Source organism: Phaseolus vulgaris, chromosome 2 (assembly GCF_000499845.2).
Source record: "Phaseolus vulgaris cultivar G19833 chromosome 2, P. vulgaris v2.0, whole genome shotgun sequence".
In the NCBI taxonomy this organism is placed as follows: domain Eukaryota; kingdom Viridiplantae; phylum Streptophyta; class Magnoliopsida; order Fabales; family Fabaceae; genus Phaseolus; species Phaseolus vulgaris.
Window position 1 is genome coordinate 44,985,653 of NC_023758.2, and position 15,508 is coordinate 45,001,160.

General features: G+C 31.7%; 4 protein-coding genes across 5 annotated transcripts; 2 read left to right on the forward strand and 2 right to left on the reverse strand.

The window, feature by feature from the left end:
* The first annotated feature begins 1,557 nt into the window (after window positions 1-1,557).
* On the forward strand, window positions 1,558-4,077 carry LOC137812555 (uncharacterized). Its single transcript, XM_068614627.1, has 4 exons — window positions 1,558-1,699; window positions 2,456-2,717; window positions 2,975-3,169; window positions 3,410-4,077. Exons 1-4 carry the CDS (start codon window positions 1,608-1,610, stop codon window positions 3,803-3,805), a joined length of 945 nt encoding a protein of 314 aa, XP_068470728.1. The 5' UTR covers window positions 1,558-1,607; the 3' UTR covers window positions 3,806-4,077.
* Window positions 4,078-6,751: 2,674 nt separating this feature from the next.
* LOC137812557 (uncharacterized protein At4g14100-like) lies at window positions 6,752-8,568 on the forward strand. The gene is made up of 2 exons (XM_068614629.1): window positions 6,752-7,481; window positions 8,101-8,568. The coding sequence occupies exons 1-2, from the start codon at window positions 7,010-7,012 to the stop codon at window positions 8,307-8,309; spliced, it is 681 nt and encodes a 226-aa protein (XP_068470730.1). The 5' UTR covers window positions 6,752-7,009; the 3' UTR covers window positions 8,310-8,568.
* Window positions 8,569-8,820: 252 nt separating this feature from the next.
* On the reverse strand, window positions 8,821-10,944 carry LOC137812558 (uncharacterized). The gene is made up of 4 exons (XM_068614630.1): window positions 10,592-10,944; window positions 10,390-10,448; window positions 9,207-9,324; window positions 8,821-9,115 (listed from the first exon to the last, which is right to left on the reverse strand). Exons 1-4 carry the CDS (start codon window positions 10,801-10,803, stop codon window positions 9,037-9,039), a joined length of 468 nt encoding a protein of 155 aa, XP_068470731.1. The 5' UTR covers window positions 10,804-10,944; the 3' UTR covers window positions 8,821-9,036.
* Window positions 10,945-12,240: 1,296 nt separating this feature from the next.
* Window positions 12,241-15,377, reverse strand: LOC137812559 (uncharacterized). 2 transcript variants are annotated; one of them, XM_068614632.1, is made up of 7 exons: window positions 15,220-15,377; window positions 14,855-15,038; window positions 14,691-14,740; window positions 13,428-13,728; window positions 13,149-13,337; window positions 12,797-12,979; window positions 12,241-12,640 (listed from the first exon to the last, which is right to left on the reverse strand). In XM_068614632.1, exons 1-7 carry the CDS (start codon window positions 15,348-15,350, stop codon window positions 12,407-12,409), a joined length of 1,272 nt encoding a protein of 423 aa, XP_068470733.1. In that variant the 5' UTR covers window positions 15,351-15,377; the 3' UTR covers window positions 12,241-12,406. The 2 variants fall into 2 exon arrangements, with proteins under 2 accessions (XP_068470733.1, XP_068470732.1); XM_068614631.1 differs by having other exon boundaries at window positions 13,428-13,731.
* Window positions 15,378-15,508: the final 131 nt, after the last annotated feature.

The following is a 15,508-nucleotide window of genomic DNA, read 5'->3' on the forward strand; positions in this document are numbered from 1 at the left end:
CGATGGTGAGCTGCGCTCCAAGTCACGCAGCTACAACTACAACTATAACATTTTGAATACATTTTAAAAAACTTAGGGAGCAAATTGAATTTTTTAAAAACCATTGTACCAAATTGACTATTGACTATAAATATAAGGACGAAAAAGGTAATTAAACCTAAATTTAACAATAAGATATTATCATAGGATTTTTTATATGTTTAGAAATTAAAATAAACATTTTTTTAAAAAACTAAATTTACATTACATCACAATCAAATTGGTAATTTAGCCATAAGTATGATATGAATATTTATAACAATCCAAACCCTTATTTTTAGGAATAATGATTCTCTCACGTTTGGTAATTCTTAGGAATCATGGTTTTGGATTCCTGAAAAGAAATTTGCTCCAAACAATCGTTGAGATTGTTTTAATAATCATGTCTTATTTTAAATGGTAGCTAAGAGAAATTAAAAGGAGATTAAGAGCTACTTCATATTCTCATTATTTATTTTCTTGTAATTTAAATACTTGTTAAAATATTTATATTATGAAAAATTAAAGACGAGAATAAGGAAATATTTTAAAATAACTTGATTATTCATTTTCGTTTTCCTTCTAGAATAAAAAATATTGGTTTTCCTTTACTTTTTTTACATAAATAAGATTTTTTTTAATAAAAGTTTTCATGATAAGCATCACTATACAACTTAAGATCTTAGATAGACTGACATCTCAAGTAACAACAATCATAAAAAAAATACAAAAATACAGAGAGACTATACCAAAACTCATATGTTAACAAAAACGATACATAGATAGACTATACCTATTCATAAAGAATTTTAAGAATGGACAAGATGGAAACCTATTATACCAATGAAAAGATTTTCTATAAATAAATCATAAATTAGTCAACTTATCAGCATACAATCCCTTCTACATAAATAGGATTTATTTTTGGTCATTATTTTTATATTACAGTATTTACTTTCATTAATACTATATTCACAATATTTATTTTATCATTTTAATAATTCACTTCACGGCATTTATAATGATACATTTATTTTTCATATTACATTGTTCACTCATCCACTACAAAATAATGTAATTCAAATAACTGATGTATAAATAAAAATTTACAAAGAAATAAAATTATAGACACCTACTTTATTTTATAAATTAAAAAATTAAAATTTACAAATATAAACACATCCATTTAATACCTAATATAATTGAAAAAATGATTTTAGGTGGGTGTTGTGTTGGGGTATCTTTTGAAGCAAAGAAGAAAGAATAAAGAACATTAATGTTGTTGACATATTAAGACGAAAAGACTTGCATAGAATAGCAAATAATTGTAATGGTTGAAGAATTGGCCATCTTGGTTTTGAGAATGGTGTAAGAATTTTAGCTTAAAACAAAATTTAGTTGATCTGTTGCCTGAAGTATAGTTCTACACATTTGACCGAAAAGCCAAGATTTGTGCTGAGACCAAGAACGTGGCATGCATGCATTGCCACTCATCTGGTGCATGTGTGTTTCTGTGTGAGATACAACCTTCATCTCTTTCAACTTCAACACCACTTGCTTTTGGTGCTAAACCAACAGAGGTAAAAGACATGGGGCACAAAGAAAAATCTAAAGACCGAAAAGATAAGAGGTTGCAAGAGATATCTCTTCTCAGAACAATTCCTTACGCTGATCACCAGAGGTTCTTTTTCCAATCTACTTCTCATCTTTTATGTTCATTCATTTACTTTTTCCCTTCTGATAAGATATATAGTACCTGCATATTGTTCCATATCAATCTTTCTCAAACACACATTAATGGTTCAAACTAGCCATTGCTTAAGCCAAAACCAGATGATTGTTTGCCTATTAGGCAAGGATTTAAATAAGATTCCTTTTTAACATTTTTTCCCATGATCTCACTATATTAAATGTTTTGCAAGACACTTCAACTATAACTAGAATAACATTTTAGAATAATCTTCTTTTACATATTATGTATTTATATCTTATGTTTTGTACCAGATAAATGTTGGGAATACACTATTGTGAATTGTGAACATACTATGTTTTTCTTATTGAAATTTATTCAATATATCATGCAATTTAGTATTTAATGAATTTATCATGGTTTTGTAGTTTACAATAAATTTTAAATTGTTGAAAAATATGTGTGAAGAAATATGTTAGAAAGTGTATTGTTACTCTTGTTATAGTAAAATATAAGAAAAACTAGTTCACTTCTATAAAAATTGCCTTATAAGTCCAACAATAAATGGTGATTGTAATATAAAAGATATTCCATATCAATGAAGAGTTCATTCATATAAAGGAAGATGATATCATCTTCAACTCAAACCCTTGATTTTTGGATGAAAATTGAGGAGACAATCCCTAATTCATGGAATAGAGATTCTACTCTTTTTCCACCTGTGTTTAATCTTGTGCTTATGCATAGATGGTGGTCAAAGGAAACAATTGCTGTGGTTACTGGAGGAAACAGAGGAATTGGGTTTGAGATCTCTAGACAACTTGCTGATCATGGAGTAACTGTAATACTAACATCAAGAGATGCTAGTGTTGGTGTTGAATCAATTAAGGTCTTGCAAGAGGGTGGTCTGCAAGATGTGGCATGTCATCAGCTTGATATTCTTGACACTTCTTCCATCAACGAGTTTTGTGACTGGTTGAAGGAAAATTATGGTGGCTTAGACATTCTGGTAAGCTTCTAAAACATGCATATGCAGCAGCTACTTAAGACCACTGCAACTGAACCAGTGCCAAATTGTTGGAAACTTATATTCAAATAAAAATGCAAAATTAGATTTGGTTAAGGTAACATGAAATTGAGCTGAAAGGATACTTCAAGAAGTTACATGAAAGCATAAAGACTGCATAGTTTTGTTTTTAGTCTACCTATAACACCAGCTTGTGCTTATTATGTTTCTAACTATGCTGTAATATCATTTCTCTGCAGATAAATAACGCTGGTGTTAATTTTAATTTTGGGTCTAATAATTCCGTTGAACATGCTAGTTTGGTTATTGAAACAAATTATTTTGGCACCAAGCGTATGATTGAAGCCATGATTCCATTGATGAAGCCATCCTCTGCTGGTGGACGTATCGTAAATGTGAGCTCGCGTCTAGGTCGACTAAACGGCAAACGAAATGTAAGTAAATAATATGTTGCATGATATATTATCAAGATTTTAATGTGTATGATTCTGTTCATCAATTTTACGACTTAATAATATGTGTGTCTGATACATGTTTTCGACATCCGACATAAGAGGTGTTACCGATTCTAATCAGTTGAAGATTAAGAGCTTAGTTTGCATGTTCTTAAGAAAAAGGGTAGATGATTATATAAAATGAGAAGTCTAAGTTGGTGGAGTTAACATAAACTGCAGAGATTGGAGAATGAAGAATTGAGGGAGAAACTAAGTAATATGGAAATCCTTACAGAGGAAGTAATTGATGAGATGGTAGGAACTTTTCTGAAACAAGTGGAAGATGGAAGTTGGGAATCAGGAGGATGGCCTCCAACTTTCACAGACTACTCAATGTCAAAACTAGCAGTGAATGCTTACACAAGGTTCATGGCCAACAAGCTTTCTGAGAGACCAGATGGTGAAAAGATTTTTATCAACAGTTATTGCCCTGGTTGGGTCAAAACTGCTCTCACTGGTTATGCAGGAAGTGTCTCAGTTGAGGATGGTGCTGATTCTGGAGTCTGGCTTTCCCTTCTTCCTGACCAAGCTATCACAGGCAAGTTCTTTGCAGAGAGACGGGAAATTAACTTCTAACCACTTCCTTCAACAATCACATTCATATCATCTTCACAAAATTTAAGCAAATCTGCATCATAAGGGTACAAATTATTTCATGTTTTCAGATTGAAACTTACATACTACCAAACACAACTTATCAATGTCACATTCAAAAAGTAGTATTAATTACTCTTAAGTCATTTTCTTTTAGTGACTAGTTCATTCTTCTAGATATTTGATGTTTCATCACAAATCAGTGATCACTGATGCTTAAGGAAAAGGAAGTTACTACATGTTTGTTACTTCAACTATGTTATCTTTCCTTTTCTCATATCATAAGTTGCTAATTTTATTAAACATTTGTTATGTTATTTATCATCTTTCAGTTTATGTGAAACATAACCTTAATTACTTCATCAACTATTTGATTAATCAATTTTACTAAATAAGCTAGTGTGGCCTTTCAATAAAGTAATGAACAAATGTTACAATACTACCATGTATTTCAATAAAATTCAACTATTTATTATAATAACTTTTTAATATTACACTATCTAAATTATTTATTTTATTTATTAATTTAATACTTGAATTTTAAATAAAAAAAATAAGGTTAAAAACTGTAATCATAATTATTTAGAAGTGTTTTTTTTTGTCTTTCTATCTAAATAAAAATTTGAAGATAGAAAGCAAGTAAACCCGTCTCAAGAACTTGTACTCTGATTTACACGTGCTGAGAAAAAAAAACTTTGATTTACACGTTGCAGGAAAAAAGACTCGGTATCAAAATGTGTTATAACTTCAAAATCAACCTCAAAATGGGAAGAATCAAATTTCTTATACACCACGTTAATTCTAACCCACTTTACATAAAAAAATATGATTTGAGTTTTTCAACCCACTCACTTAATAAAGCAATAAAATGAGACTTTTTTAAGAATGAATTAAAATTGACTAATAATTTATAGGCCAAATTGTCAACTTTAATGATGTTCTTCATTGTCTTTGATTTCAAATTGCTTATTCTTTCTTTTTCTTACTCAATTTACATATTATTATTAGTATGCATATATTATTATTAGTGTTCTTTATTTTAACACTTATCTTCTTCATTATAATTTTCCCTCATTTTAAAAAATTGTGGCTCGTCCCTCTCTTTTAAAAATGTTTGAGTAATGATATATTGAGAACCTACATTTTTTATACAATCACATTACAATTCATAATATTTTTTATTTTAATATTTTAATATTTTAATATTATTTAATTTTAAAATTATCTTTTATTATATTTATTTATTTTTAAATTCAGAGTTGTATACAACTCTAAATTTTCAAAACATTTTGTTTATTTTTCTATATGGTAAGGATTTATTTTCCAAATTGCACCTTGATTGATAAGTAGATAGAAATAGAACATGAAATCACTTATTACAATTTTTTAACATGTTGGGGTAAACTTAAAAGAAATAGTTTTATGTTTTTTTAATTGTATCTTACAAAACATAGGTGCGGTGGAAGAAAGAGAAATTTTTTAAACAACCACATAAATGTATTTATGAATTTGTTGGATAAAATTATCCTTAAAATTTGAAATAGTGTCAAAGGTATTCTTTCTTTCTTGTAAGAAAACGAGAGATCTTGGGTTTTGTGCAATTTTAAACTGATTTGTTGTGTAACCATTCTCACTCTCACACTCTGAATATCGATTTTTCCAACGAAGAAACCAAAAGACGCTTGTTCCACAGGTTCCCCTTCTCAATTCGGTGCTCCGAAAATGGGTGGAGGACAATATTCACTCATTGGATGAAAATCGCATGTTCTTGTTCATGTTCTTGACTTGGTACTTTCTTTTCCACTTTATGTATTTTGGTGGTAACATGCTTATCTATTTAAAAGAACCTATTGTCTTGGCAACAATATCCTAGGTGTTTTCGGAGAAATTATTAAATGGTCCTCGGTAATTTTCACATGACACATAATCAAGTGTTGCTAATTCTTTCTTGTAAACAGTAAAGTTTAAGTATGTGTTATATGAACATTGGTAGGAGGAGGACCATAGAGAGGTGGTGGTCCTGGACACCTAATAATTTCTCTTGTTTTAAGCATTTTTGGGACCTTTTTCCTCTTCGTATGTGAAAATGGGTTCCAAATTCAATTAATTACGATTATGCAAAGGTTGAGAAATTTTTCAATGTATCAAATGCTTTATTTAATTCAGGTCAGTTTTCTTGTTAATCTTTGATGTGTCCCCTTTAAGAGGGCCTTTTTATGTGTGGAATACTTAAATGGAAAATGTGGATTCTTATAGTACAATAAAGGATGGAGTGATGATTCTCTTCTTGCTAATTTGTGAGGTTATTCTAAAAGAAGTTGGAGAGGAAAGATTGATTTTTCACCTATGGAACTTAACAGCTTTATTTGTACACTTTTATGAGCAAAGTAGATCTTGAATCTGTAAATTGAGAAGGAAGGTTAGTGATGAATGTAGTTTGTTTGATGATTTTGTTCTGATAAAAAGTGGAAATGTGATAGCAACTTGTTGCTCAAGTTTGAGACACATATGTTGAAATGCTTGATTCTGGATTCTTCTTTTCCGTTCTAATTGTGTTTCTCATTCAAAATATGTTTAGTAAGAGTGAAATTGCACCTTTGTTCCATAAGTTTTAAACTCTTTCATCCCCTTTATATGTTAATTCAATATTTCCATGGTGCAGTCCTGTTTACGCACATGCATTGGCATAGTTCTGCGTTTGTAATTGTTGGAAGAAGATTAATTGTCTCATATTTTATATGCAATGTCTGATGTAAACCTCTGTTTTAAGATTTATCGAGAAAAGAAAATTTTGATTCTGTCTTTCTGCATAGGTTTCAATTTTGGTCTTTATCTTTTTTTTGGTTTTCTTAAAATTATTTTATCTGTTAACCTTTTCTATTGAAAACAAATTAAAAATAGAAAATGTTAAAAAGAAATTATTCATTACCTTTTTCATTTTTTATATATAAATGTTTTCGTCAACAAAACATTTTCATCGAGTTATGTTATTTATCTATAATCAATATTATTAGTAGCTTAAGATGATAAAAACTAAAACAAAGCCCTAAACTAAACAAATCCGAAGCATCTTCACAGAAATACCCTCTGATTAGAGGAACCATAAATTGAAGACTTCATTGTCACAATCACAGTCACACCACATTCCTTATCTTCTTTTTCTTCCCTGCTTTCCCTGTATTTGCAATGGTCTCTACAACGGAAGCCATTAATGTATTGTTCTTATTTCTCTTTCTTCCACATTCCTTATTAACAACAGCGAATGATTCAATTCCAGTTCCAGGTGATTGGCCGCACCAGTTTCACTCGGTGCTGTTCATAAACCGAAGCGGCAATCTCCAGAAGACGGACTTATGGTACGACTGGCCCAATGGCCGCAACTTCAACATTATCCAACACCAGCTGGGCGTACTCACATTCGACCTCGAATGGGACAATGGAACCTCCTTTTACTACACGCTCCAACCCTTCGACAAAACCTGCAAAATCATCCACTTCGACGTTGGCATTCTCCGCCCCAACTGGCTCCACGGCGCTAACTACCTCGGCCAGGAGTATGTCGACAACTTCCTCTGCAACGCCTGGGAGAAAGTCGACTTCATCACCTACTACGAGGATGTCCTCACTCGAAGACCCGTCAAGTGGATCTTCTCCTCCGGTTAGTCAATTCTCCATCAGACTCTGTTACACACTAAATCTGTGAACACGAGTATCTTCCCAATTCTCTTTATTGTGCGGACACCTCATTCGACAAGAATTCAAAAAAAAATATCTGTTTGCCATTTTGTGTGTGATTGGTCATTGTTTTTCAGTTGGAACAGTCCGAAATTCAGCTGAACTGAGAGCTTGTGTCTTCGTCAATTGAATTCAACAAGGGGCTTGGACAATTCCAACTGCAGAACAAACATGTCCTCTGTCATTTGCTTCTAATTTATGTTTGAAAGAAAATTTTCATAAACACTTTTAAGAGAGGAAAGGAAAAATTAAATAAGCTCATTAGTAAACTAAAACTAGCTTATAGATGAATTAAAATCAGGTTTTGGAAGATAGGGAAATAACTTCTATAAATTAGTTCGTAAACAAGTTAATTTAGCTAATGGAGAAACTGATTTCTTTTTTTCATTTGTTTGTCCTTTAAGTGTTTGTTTAGAAATTACTCTAACTAATCATGCTACTACTTTTCTGCAATATCGTTATTCTCGTTAATAGCTATTTATGTTTTTTTAGTCTTTAATTTATAAATGATTAATAAATGGGTGTTGTTATGGTGGGCGCAGGGATGGTTGCTCATGTGATGACATTTGAGGTAGGTGCAGTGCTTGAGGATGAATATTGGCAGGCTCCTGTGTACTGTTTTGGTGAGATCGAGAACGAGTCATCGAACAAAACGAATGCGCTTGTCTTAGAATCAGAAGATGCTGTTCCTGGTGGTTCTTCTCATGGGATGTTAATGAGAGAGATGCCACATTCTGCTTATGCTAAGTAATTATTTGTGAGTGAGAATGGATTAGCACTTTATCTTTGCAGTACGTACAATAATTTCTTGAAATAATTTAGAGTGTCTTAAATTGTTTTTAGAGCATCTTAACAGTGATTGCATCACCTACGTGGTGAAAATTCGAGGTCTGAGTTCCTGTTGAACAATGTTTCGACATTCAGTATCCAACACTGCTGTAAACAAGCCCGTTCCCAAAAGAAGATTGTCCATTTAACCTAAGACAATATATTATTTTTATGTTTTGTTATATTTTAGATTCCTTATTTAGTTAGAAAGATGACTTCATATTAATATATGTCAAGGATAGCGTTTTATCTTAAAGAACCTAACAACAAGCACGAAGGTTTGATTGTGTGTTCGAGAAATTGCAACTACATCATTTTTAATTTCTTGGAGAAGAAAATGTTGACATGGTTTACTTAGAAAACTCTACTACCTTTCATTTTGACATTGTTGAAAATACAAAATGATTCTTATGACGTTAATGGCAGAAAGTAAATAAATCAATTCTCCCCTCCATAACTACATTGCATTGCATCCTTGACCCGCCAGGGTTGATAAACATGAACATTCTTCTGTCTAAAAATAATTGTATCATTTATTGTATGGTGATTCTGGGTGGAACACAATGAACAACAGAAAATTAAAGCACAGGAAGGCATAAACTACACCCCGTGTTAAAGGGCACTGCAATAAACACATTCATTCATTCAGCCTAGTATTGGCTATTCAGATAGAAATATAATCCAGCAAGCACTGCAATTCCCACGACAACTGCAATAGGAAGTGCTTTCCTGTGCAGAATTTATTGCAGAATGTTAATGCCAAAATAATGGGGGGAGATATAACGACAGACATAGAAACAGATAAAGATTTATGACTCACCCAATTGCTTCATCTCTCTTTAGTTCAGCTTTTCGTGCCTTTCTAACATCTGTGCTATTGGCATCTTTATTGACAGCAGGTGCATAGGTCTTAAATCTTCGTTTTGGAGCACCACAAACTGCAAAACACTATTTATTTATGGCAATGATAATGCACTTTTACCAACTTCTTTCCACTCCTTTGTTTCTGCTTCTACCAAGTTTTAACAAGAGCTGGTTAACCGTCAACCGTTAACCATTTCATAACCACATTTTTCTATCTCTTCAGAAGTGTGTTTGAGTCAAGCATTTATAAAAATGATTTTGTTTGCAAAATGGTTAAAATAGACTTTGAAGTTGAGTAATTTATATTAGGGTATTTTTATTCTAAAAACAAATTGATTGTAAAATCAAGTAAAAAAATTTATCTATAAAAAAATAGTTGTTTTAATGCAAAACCAATTTTAGACATGGGGTCAATTTCTCGACACAAAACAAATATATAAATATTTACCTAAAAACTATGTTAGGTAGTATCTCAACATGATTCTCAATCACCCAACATCAATCTAAAACACTAAAATTCCAATTGAGGTATCAAGTGATTAATATTGGTTTCCAAAGCAAAACAAGATTGAAGTGTACATATCAATCCGCACATGCTGAAAAAAATTAATTTATCATCACATGATATTAATGAATAGAAGGATGTATTAATATGATCAAATTTTATTGAAATATGACATACTATAAATTAAACTAATGTTTTAATATTTGTTTTACAAAACTCGCGTATGAAGAATGAATATGAACAAGATATTGGCCCTTATTCAGGTTGTGTTTGGATTGAAGTTTGAAAAGTATTTCAGAAATTTCAATACAAAATAACGAGTTACAATACATCAAATCAAATGAAAAAAAGAAGAAGAGAATTGTCGCTTTTAAAATACAAAGAAAACAAATAAAATTGTCTTGTAAGCTAATTCACAGAAAAAAATCATATAATTTTTCGAAATCATTAACTTTTACAGAGAAGTGATTTTGTTTTTCTATCTAAGTGATAAGGTTGTGTACACATACCCAAAAATTGTTTTAAACAATCTTAAACTTGAATCCAAAAATTGTTGTAACTTGTAAGATAGAGTTGTGAGTTGTTAGCAGGTGGAATGAAATTTGGGAAGATGAGAGTGGTGAGGAGCAATTACCAGGGCAGAAGTAGTTATCAGGCAACTTTTCAAAGGGAGTCCTGTCATTGTAAATATACCTGCATCAATCAACAACAATACCATTACCAAAACCATAATATAGCTGCATCAAAACAACAACAAAGTTTATATCAATTATTCAATATCTCTCTATATATTATACTCAAAACGCGAAAAAAATAAATAAAAAATGAAGGGTGACCCGCAATCGCGACAGATATAGGCCTGTTTGGAAGCAACGCGCATGGAAATCCTGGGTGGTGCTGAAGTGAGGTGGTGGTGATTGGGATGAAGAAGAAGGTTGTGTGAACCAGAGAAGAAGGAGGACTTGAGAGCAAAAGGGTTGACGGAGGGTCTTCGCAGGCCACCATTGACGCTGGGGGCGCAGTGAAGACTTGGTGCCTGCAATGCCATTTTTGTTCTCTGAGGCCTGTGTTGTTGAGTTGAGGATCACAGAAAGAAAAAGAAAGAGAGAGAAGAAGATAAGAGAAGAAAGAAAGAGAATGGTAAGGGATGTGCAAACGTGGCAAAATCGTTATTTAAGTTTAGGGAAATAAACATTTCTATTTTTTTATAACTTAAATAATATTAAATAATGGCTTTCAAATGTTATCTAAGATTATAAACACTGTCCTAAGATAAAGTAAACAAACCAAATAACTTATGGAAACAGAGTTCTTTCTAGGATGTAGGATTATGAAATTTTTATTAATAAGATGTAATTTTCCACGTTAATTATCAGTAATTAAAATTTTAAAAATGTATCGAAATAAATAAATCATATTAATATTAATGTGAGATGACTTTATTATAAAAAAAAGTAGTATTATTACTCTTATCAGATTTTAACTTAAATAGTGTGATTCTGACTCAACTTATCCATTCTTATAGTATCTAAAAAAATTATCTATTTTAAAAATTGATGTGAAATTGCACGTTATTGATAAATAAATCTTAGGATTACAGAGTTCAAATGAAGGTGAAAGTAGAATTGAATATGAGGCAGTTTCTTCTTATATTCCAACATTTTTTTCTGCACATGTTATGGAAAGATTAAACTGTCTCTATTATTTTTTAAAAATCTTAAATGCACTGTATTTATTTTTTTTATTCTGAATTATGGAATCTGAAAAAATTTCGGATTAGTATTTCCGATAAAATTTCGGATTTACCAATCCATAATTCAAAATATGCATTTCACATTAAAAAATCCATCATTTAAAAAAAATATTTTGGGTTCACCAATCCATAACAGAAATATGCATTTTGGATTCAGAAATCCATAATTAAAAAAACAACATTCCAGATCCATCAATCTGTAACATAATTAGGATTTCAGATTCAACAATCCAGAAATCAATAATTTATGAAAAATTTGCTTTCAAAACACCACTTATTTGGAAAAAAAAAATATTCAGTTCCGGATTGATGAATTCGTAACACACTTCCAGCTCCCGATTTCAGGCAACCACGGTGCCCTTTTTCAAATAAAAGGTCAACACCAGGATTTAGAAAATTAGAAAATTGTGGGGTGCAGGAAGAAGAAGCCTGAATATGATTGTGTTTTTATTCCAGAAATAAATTTTTTTGTCAAAAATATTTTTTTAAAAAATATACACAAGTAGCTTGAAAAGGAATAAAATAATTACCGTAGATATTTTTTCATTAAAAATAAATAACTTCAACGTTTATATGCCTCAACATCATCAGTCCAGTGTAATAGAAAAAAGGTGGCAAGTATTTTTGGTCTATAGGCCAATACTAAGTTATTTTCTTAGTTAAATAAATGTTTAAGAAATTATAATAATTATGTATCTTTAAAAACAGATTAGAGAACTTAAGAAAAAAATGTAACATAAACAAACATTATTATTATTATTATTTTGTTTATTTTTAGTCTAATCCAAGTACACCATAATATTACATTAAATACACGCAAAGTTCTAATCTTCGACAGCATCAATTGCATTCTGCATATGCAAGCAGTTTCACAGAAAAATAAAGTGGCACGTTTGGCTTAGACTTGTACTAGTGTTTTGTTGTGAATGCATTGAAGCACATTGTGAAAGCTTTTTGTGAAGGAATCCAGCACCTCATGTTCCAGTTGTGATCCAACAGAACCCCAATCAATACCCAACTTCTGAATTGCATTGTAAATGTCTTGTGCCTCTGATACTCTTGCATCAAGAGTTCTTGAAAGAATACCATGGTCCATGAAGGCTTTAAGAGCTTGGTCTGGTATGGTTGAAATCTACAGAGGCATAAAATAAAAGGCAAGCTTGCATAAGTCTAAACAATAGGGATTAAAAAGAGATTAAACACAATGTGTACATGCATTAAAAAAGATTAAAATGGTATTTGTAGACACTAAAATGTAAAACTATATGATAATTTCTGTAGTACTCACAGTATCTGGTCCAATAAGAGAATCAACATAAAATGTGTCAAGGTAAGCTGGAGTTTTCACATTTGTTGAAGCCCACATCAACCTCTGCTTTTTTGCACCTTTCTTCTCCAAGTGTTCCCATCTTGCACCAGAAAACTTTTTCTGATAAAGTTGGTAAGCTAAGACTGCTTGAGCAATCGCACCCTACAAGAATTGTTATAGATTTTCAGGCCAAAAAGCAAAAGGACAAAACACCCCAAACTGAAAAGGAGTTAACTATATCTTATACAAACTTTCCAAGACAGAAATAAGGTGAAAATAAAGTGCATTTTTAAACGTTCTGTCAAAGTTAAAAAAACAAACTGCTTCACACCTTTCCTTTGAGATCAAGAGCCTCAGAGGTACCAATTTGCTCAAGTTTTTTGTCAAGTATAGAATCCACTCTACTGATGTAGAATGCTGCTGCACTTGAAACCTTGGAGAGATCAGTCCTGCCACAAGCCTCAAGGCCATCCAAGTAAGCATCAATCACTGCTTCATATCTTTGGAGGCAAAATATGAGCTGTTTCAAAAACACAAACTATGAGGATGTTTCTGGTGCAGCTATTGAGGATCAAAATTTGTTGCATCAGAATGCACAAAACAAACTTACAGTGGCATTTACACTTATCCCCAGAGAAATAACCTCCTTCATAGAAAGGATGGATTCATCTGTTGCAGGAATTTTAATGTAAACATTTGAACACCCAATCATCTTATGAAGCCATTTTGCCTCTTCAATTGTCCCCTTGGTATCATTTGCTAGCTTGGGGGAAACTGCAACAGATACATATCCATCTACCCCATCTGAATCATTGTAAATTGGCTCCAAGAGTTTGCAAGTATCATGTATGTCTTGCACTACCAATTCCCAATAGGCACTCTCTATGTCTTTCCCTGCCCCTACCAATTTCCTACTTGATTGCAAATCAAATTAACAATATTTTATATCATACCCAGAAAGAAATATCATCATGCATCACTTGCATATTCTGGATACCAAGATAAACTACAAGTCTGTTTTTGTTATTTGAGATCCTGTAAAGTGTTCATTTCAAAAAGCTACAAATTATGCTACCTCATATTAATGTTCCCTATCCATAAATCCACAAAACAGTGAGTGAGATAAGAGATATACAGTTAAATATTTTCATCTCTAATGGATGTGGATCTTCATCATAAACATGTTATCTTAAATGCGTATAAATAATTAATTATCACCTATTAACTTTTTTATAAGAAACCATTCAATGTACTTTTTTTATCTTAATTTGTCATTGGTTTTGCTTTAAAAGCCTACAACATAAAATCACTCATATATATGTGTAAATGATGCAAAAACTATAAGTGAAATGAATGTATTCATTCCATAGGTCCATTAATAGTACAACCCAAACTTATTAGTAGAAGTAATTATCTCTTGTTAGAAATCATTAATATAACTATCACTTAAATTATTTAATTTTATAAGTATTTCCAAGAGAAAATTTAAGTATATGATATTTTAGTTAATTAAACTATCTTTTATTGTTCTGACCATTTATATCTATTAAGAAGTAGCATTTGGTAATGGTTTCTCTTTCTTGATCTCTTCTACCTCTGAACAGAGAAAAGTTAGTGTGACTACTTACCTCCTACAAACTCAGATTAAGGGATAAACTGACCATTATGGATATGTTAACTGAGTATTGTTATTAATTATTGACTTGAACAGTAATTAATAAGTTATTTATGGGCTTAAACAGTAATTAGCAACCGAAAGTCAGTATTCAAATCTCTCTTCATTACAAGAAGCTAAGAACAAAGCTAAGGCCTTCATTTCCTATTCTTGCAAAGAAGTAATCTCTTGTGAATCCAAGATCAAGTTTAAAACTACCTCAGCTGTTCGTTGTAGGCATTTGAGGATGAAATAGCTCTCTCAAAGATCTGCAATGTGAGAACATTGTAGAGCAGTTAAAAGCAGTACACAGAAAGTAGAAAAGATAAAATAGAAGTTGATGCAAAAGAACATAGTTTGCGGTGAAGAGAAAAGGTGAGCACCGCTGGATTGGTGGTGACACCTCTGATCCCATTGTCAATGAATGGAAGCAAATCTGAAACAGGGTGGCATAGATTGTCATAGTAAGGACTCTGTCTCTGCTTGTGGAAGAGATGGTGAAGAATAGTGCTTTTGATCTTTGCCCCATTACTGTTATGTTCCATTGTTCCTCTCAGACACCGCAACCTGAGATAGAAAATGCAATGGAAGGGAAAGAAAATGAGGATAAGATCACAGATAAGATGTGGAAGTGGTGGAACCGTGCAAGTGCAGCTTTATTGCAGTTGAAAAGGTACAATAAGAGAAGAAGAAGAAGATAAGGGTGTGAGTGAATTGTGATGTTTATGAGATGTGGGGAGAAAGGAACCTAAAGGGTCGATTGTGAAGCCATGTTTGAGGAGTGAAAAAGCTTGTAGTTGACAAAGGAAATGCAGAGGTTGAAGCCATTGCCACTGCCATTGCCATGCCAATTTTATAATGAATGTTCAAAACTATCATATTTTCTGATTATTATTAATTCACCGTTGCTACTTTGACCTGGTTTAAAAAATAAATATTCATAGTTGGCATCTCAATATATTATTATTTTATATTTTAATATATATTATATTATTAAAATAGGGTGTGAAGTAATAATGTTTTGTTTTATGCGGTGT

Bases quoted from the DNA above. Each gene is read 5' to 3' on its own strand.
- LOC137812555 (XM_068614627.1), top strand. From the start codon at position 1,608: ATGGGGCACAAAGAAAAATCTAAAGACCGAAAAGATAAGAGGTTGCAA. The intron at 1,700-2,455 runs GTTCTTTTTCCA...GCTTATGCATAG, and splicing joins CCTTACGCTGATCACCAGAG to ATGGTGGTCAAAGGAAACAA. The intron at 3,170-3,409 runs GTAAGTAAATAA...CATAAACTGCAG, and splicing joins GACTAAACGGCAAACGAAAT to AGATTGGAGAATGAAGAATT.
- LOC137812557 (XM_068614629.1), top strand. From the start codon at position 7,010: ATGGTCTCTACAACGGAAGCCATTAATGTATTGTTCTTATTTCTCTTT. The intron at 7,482-8,100 runs GTTAGTCAATTC...TGGTGGGCGCAG, and splicing joins CAAGTGGATCTTCTCCTCCG to GGATGGTTGCTCATGTGATG.
- LOC137812558 (XM_068614630.1), bottom strand. From the start codon at position 10,803: ATGGCATTGCAGGCACCAAGTCTTCACTGCGCCCCCAGCGTCAATGGT. The intron at 10,449-10,591 runs GTCACCCTTCAT...TGATTGATGCAG, and splicing joins TATATCTGTCGCGATTGCGG to GTATATTTACAATGACAGGA. The intron at 9,325-10,389 runs GTAATTGCTCCT...AGTGTTTTGCAG, and splicing joins TGATAACTACTTCTGCCCTG to TTTGTGGTGCTCCAAAACGA.
- LOC137812559 (XM_068614631.1), bottom strand. From the start codon at position 15,350: ATGATAGTTTTGAACATTCATTATAAAATTGGCATGGCAATGGCAGTG. The intron at 13,338-13,427 runs GTAAGTTTGTTT...TTTTTGAAACAG, and splicing joins GGATAAGTGTAAATGCCACT to CTCATATTTTGCCTCCAAAG. The intron at 12,980-13,148 runs GTGTGAAGCAGT...CAATTCTTGTAG, and splicing joins CTCTTGATCTCAAAGGAAAG to GGTGCGATTGCTCAAGCAGT.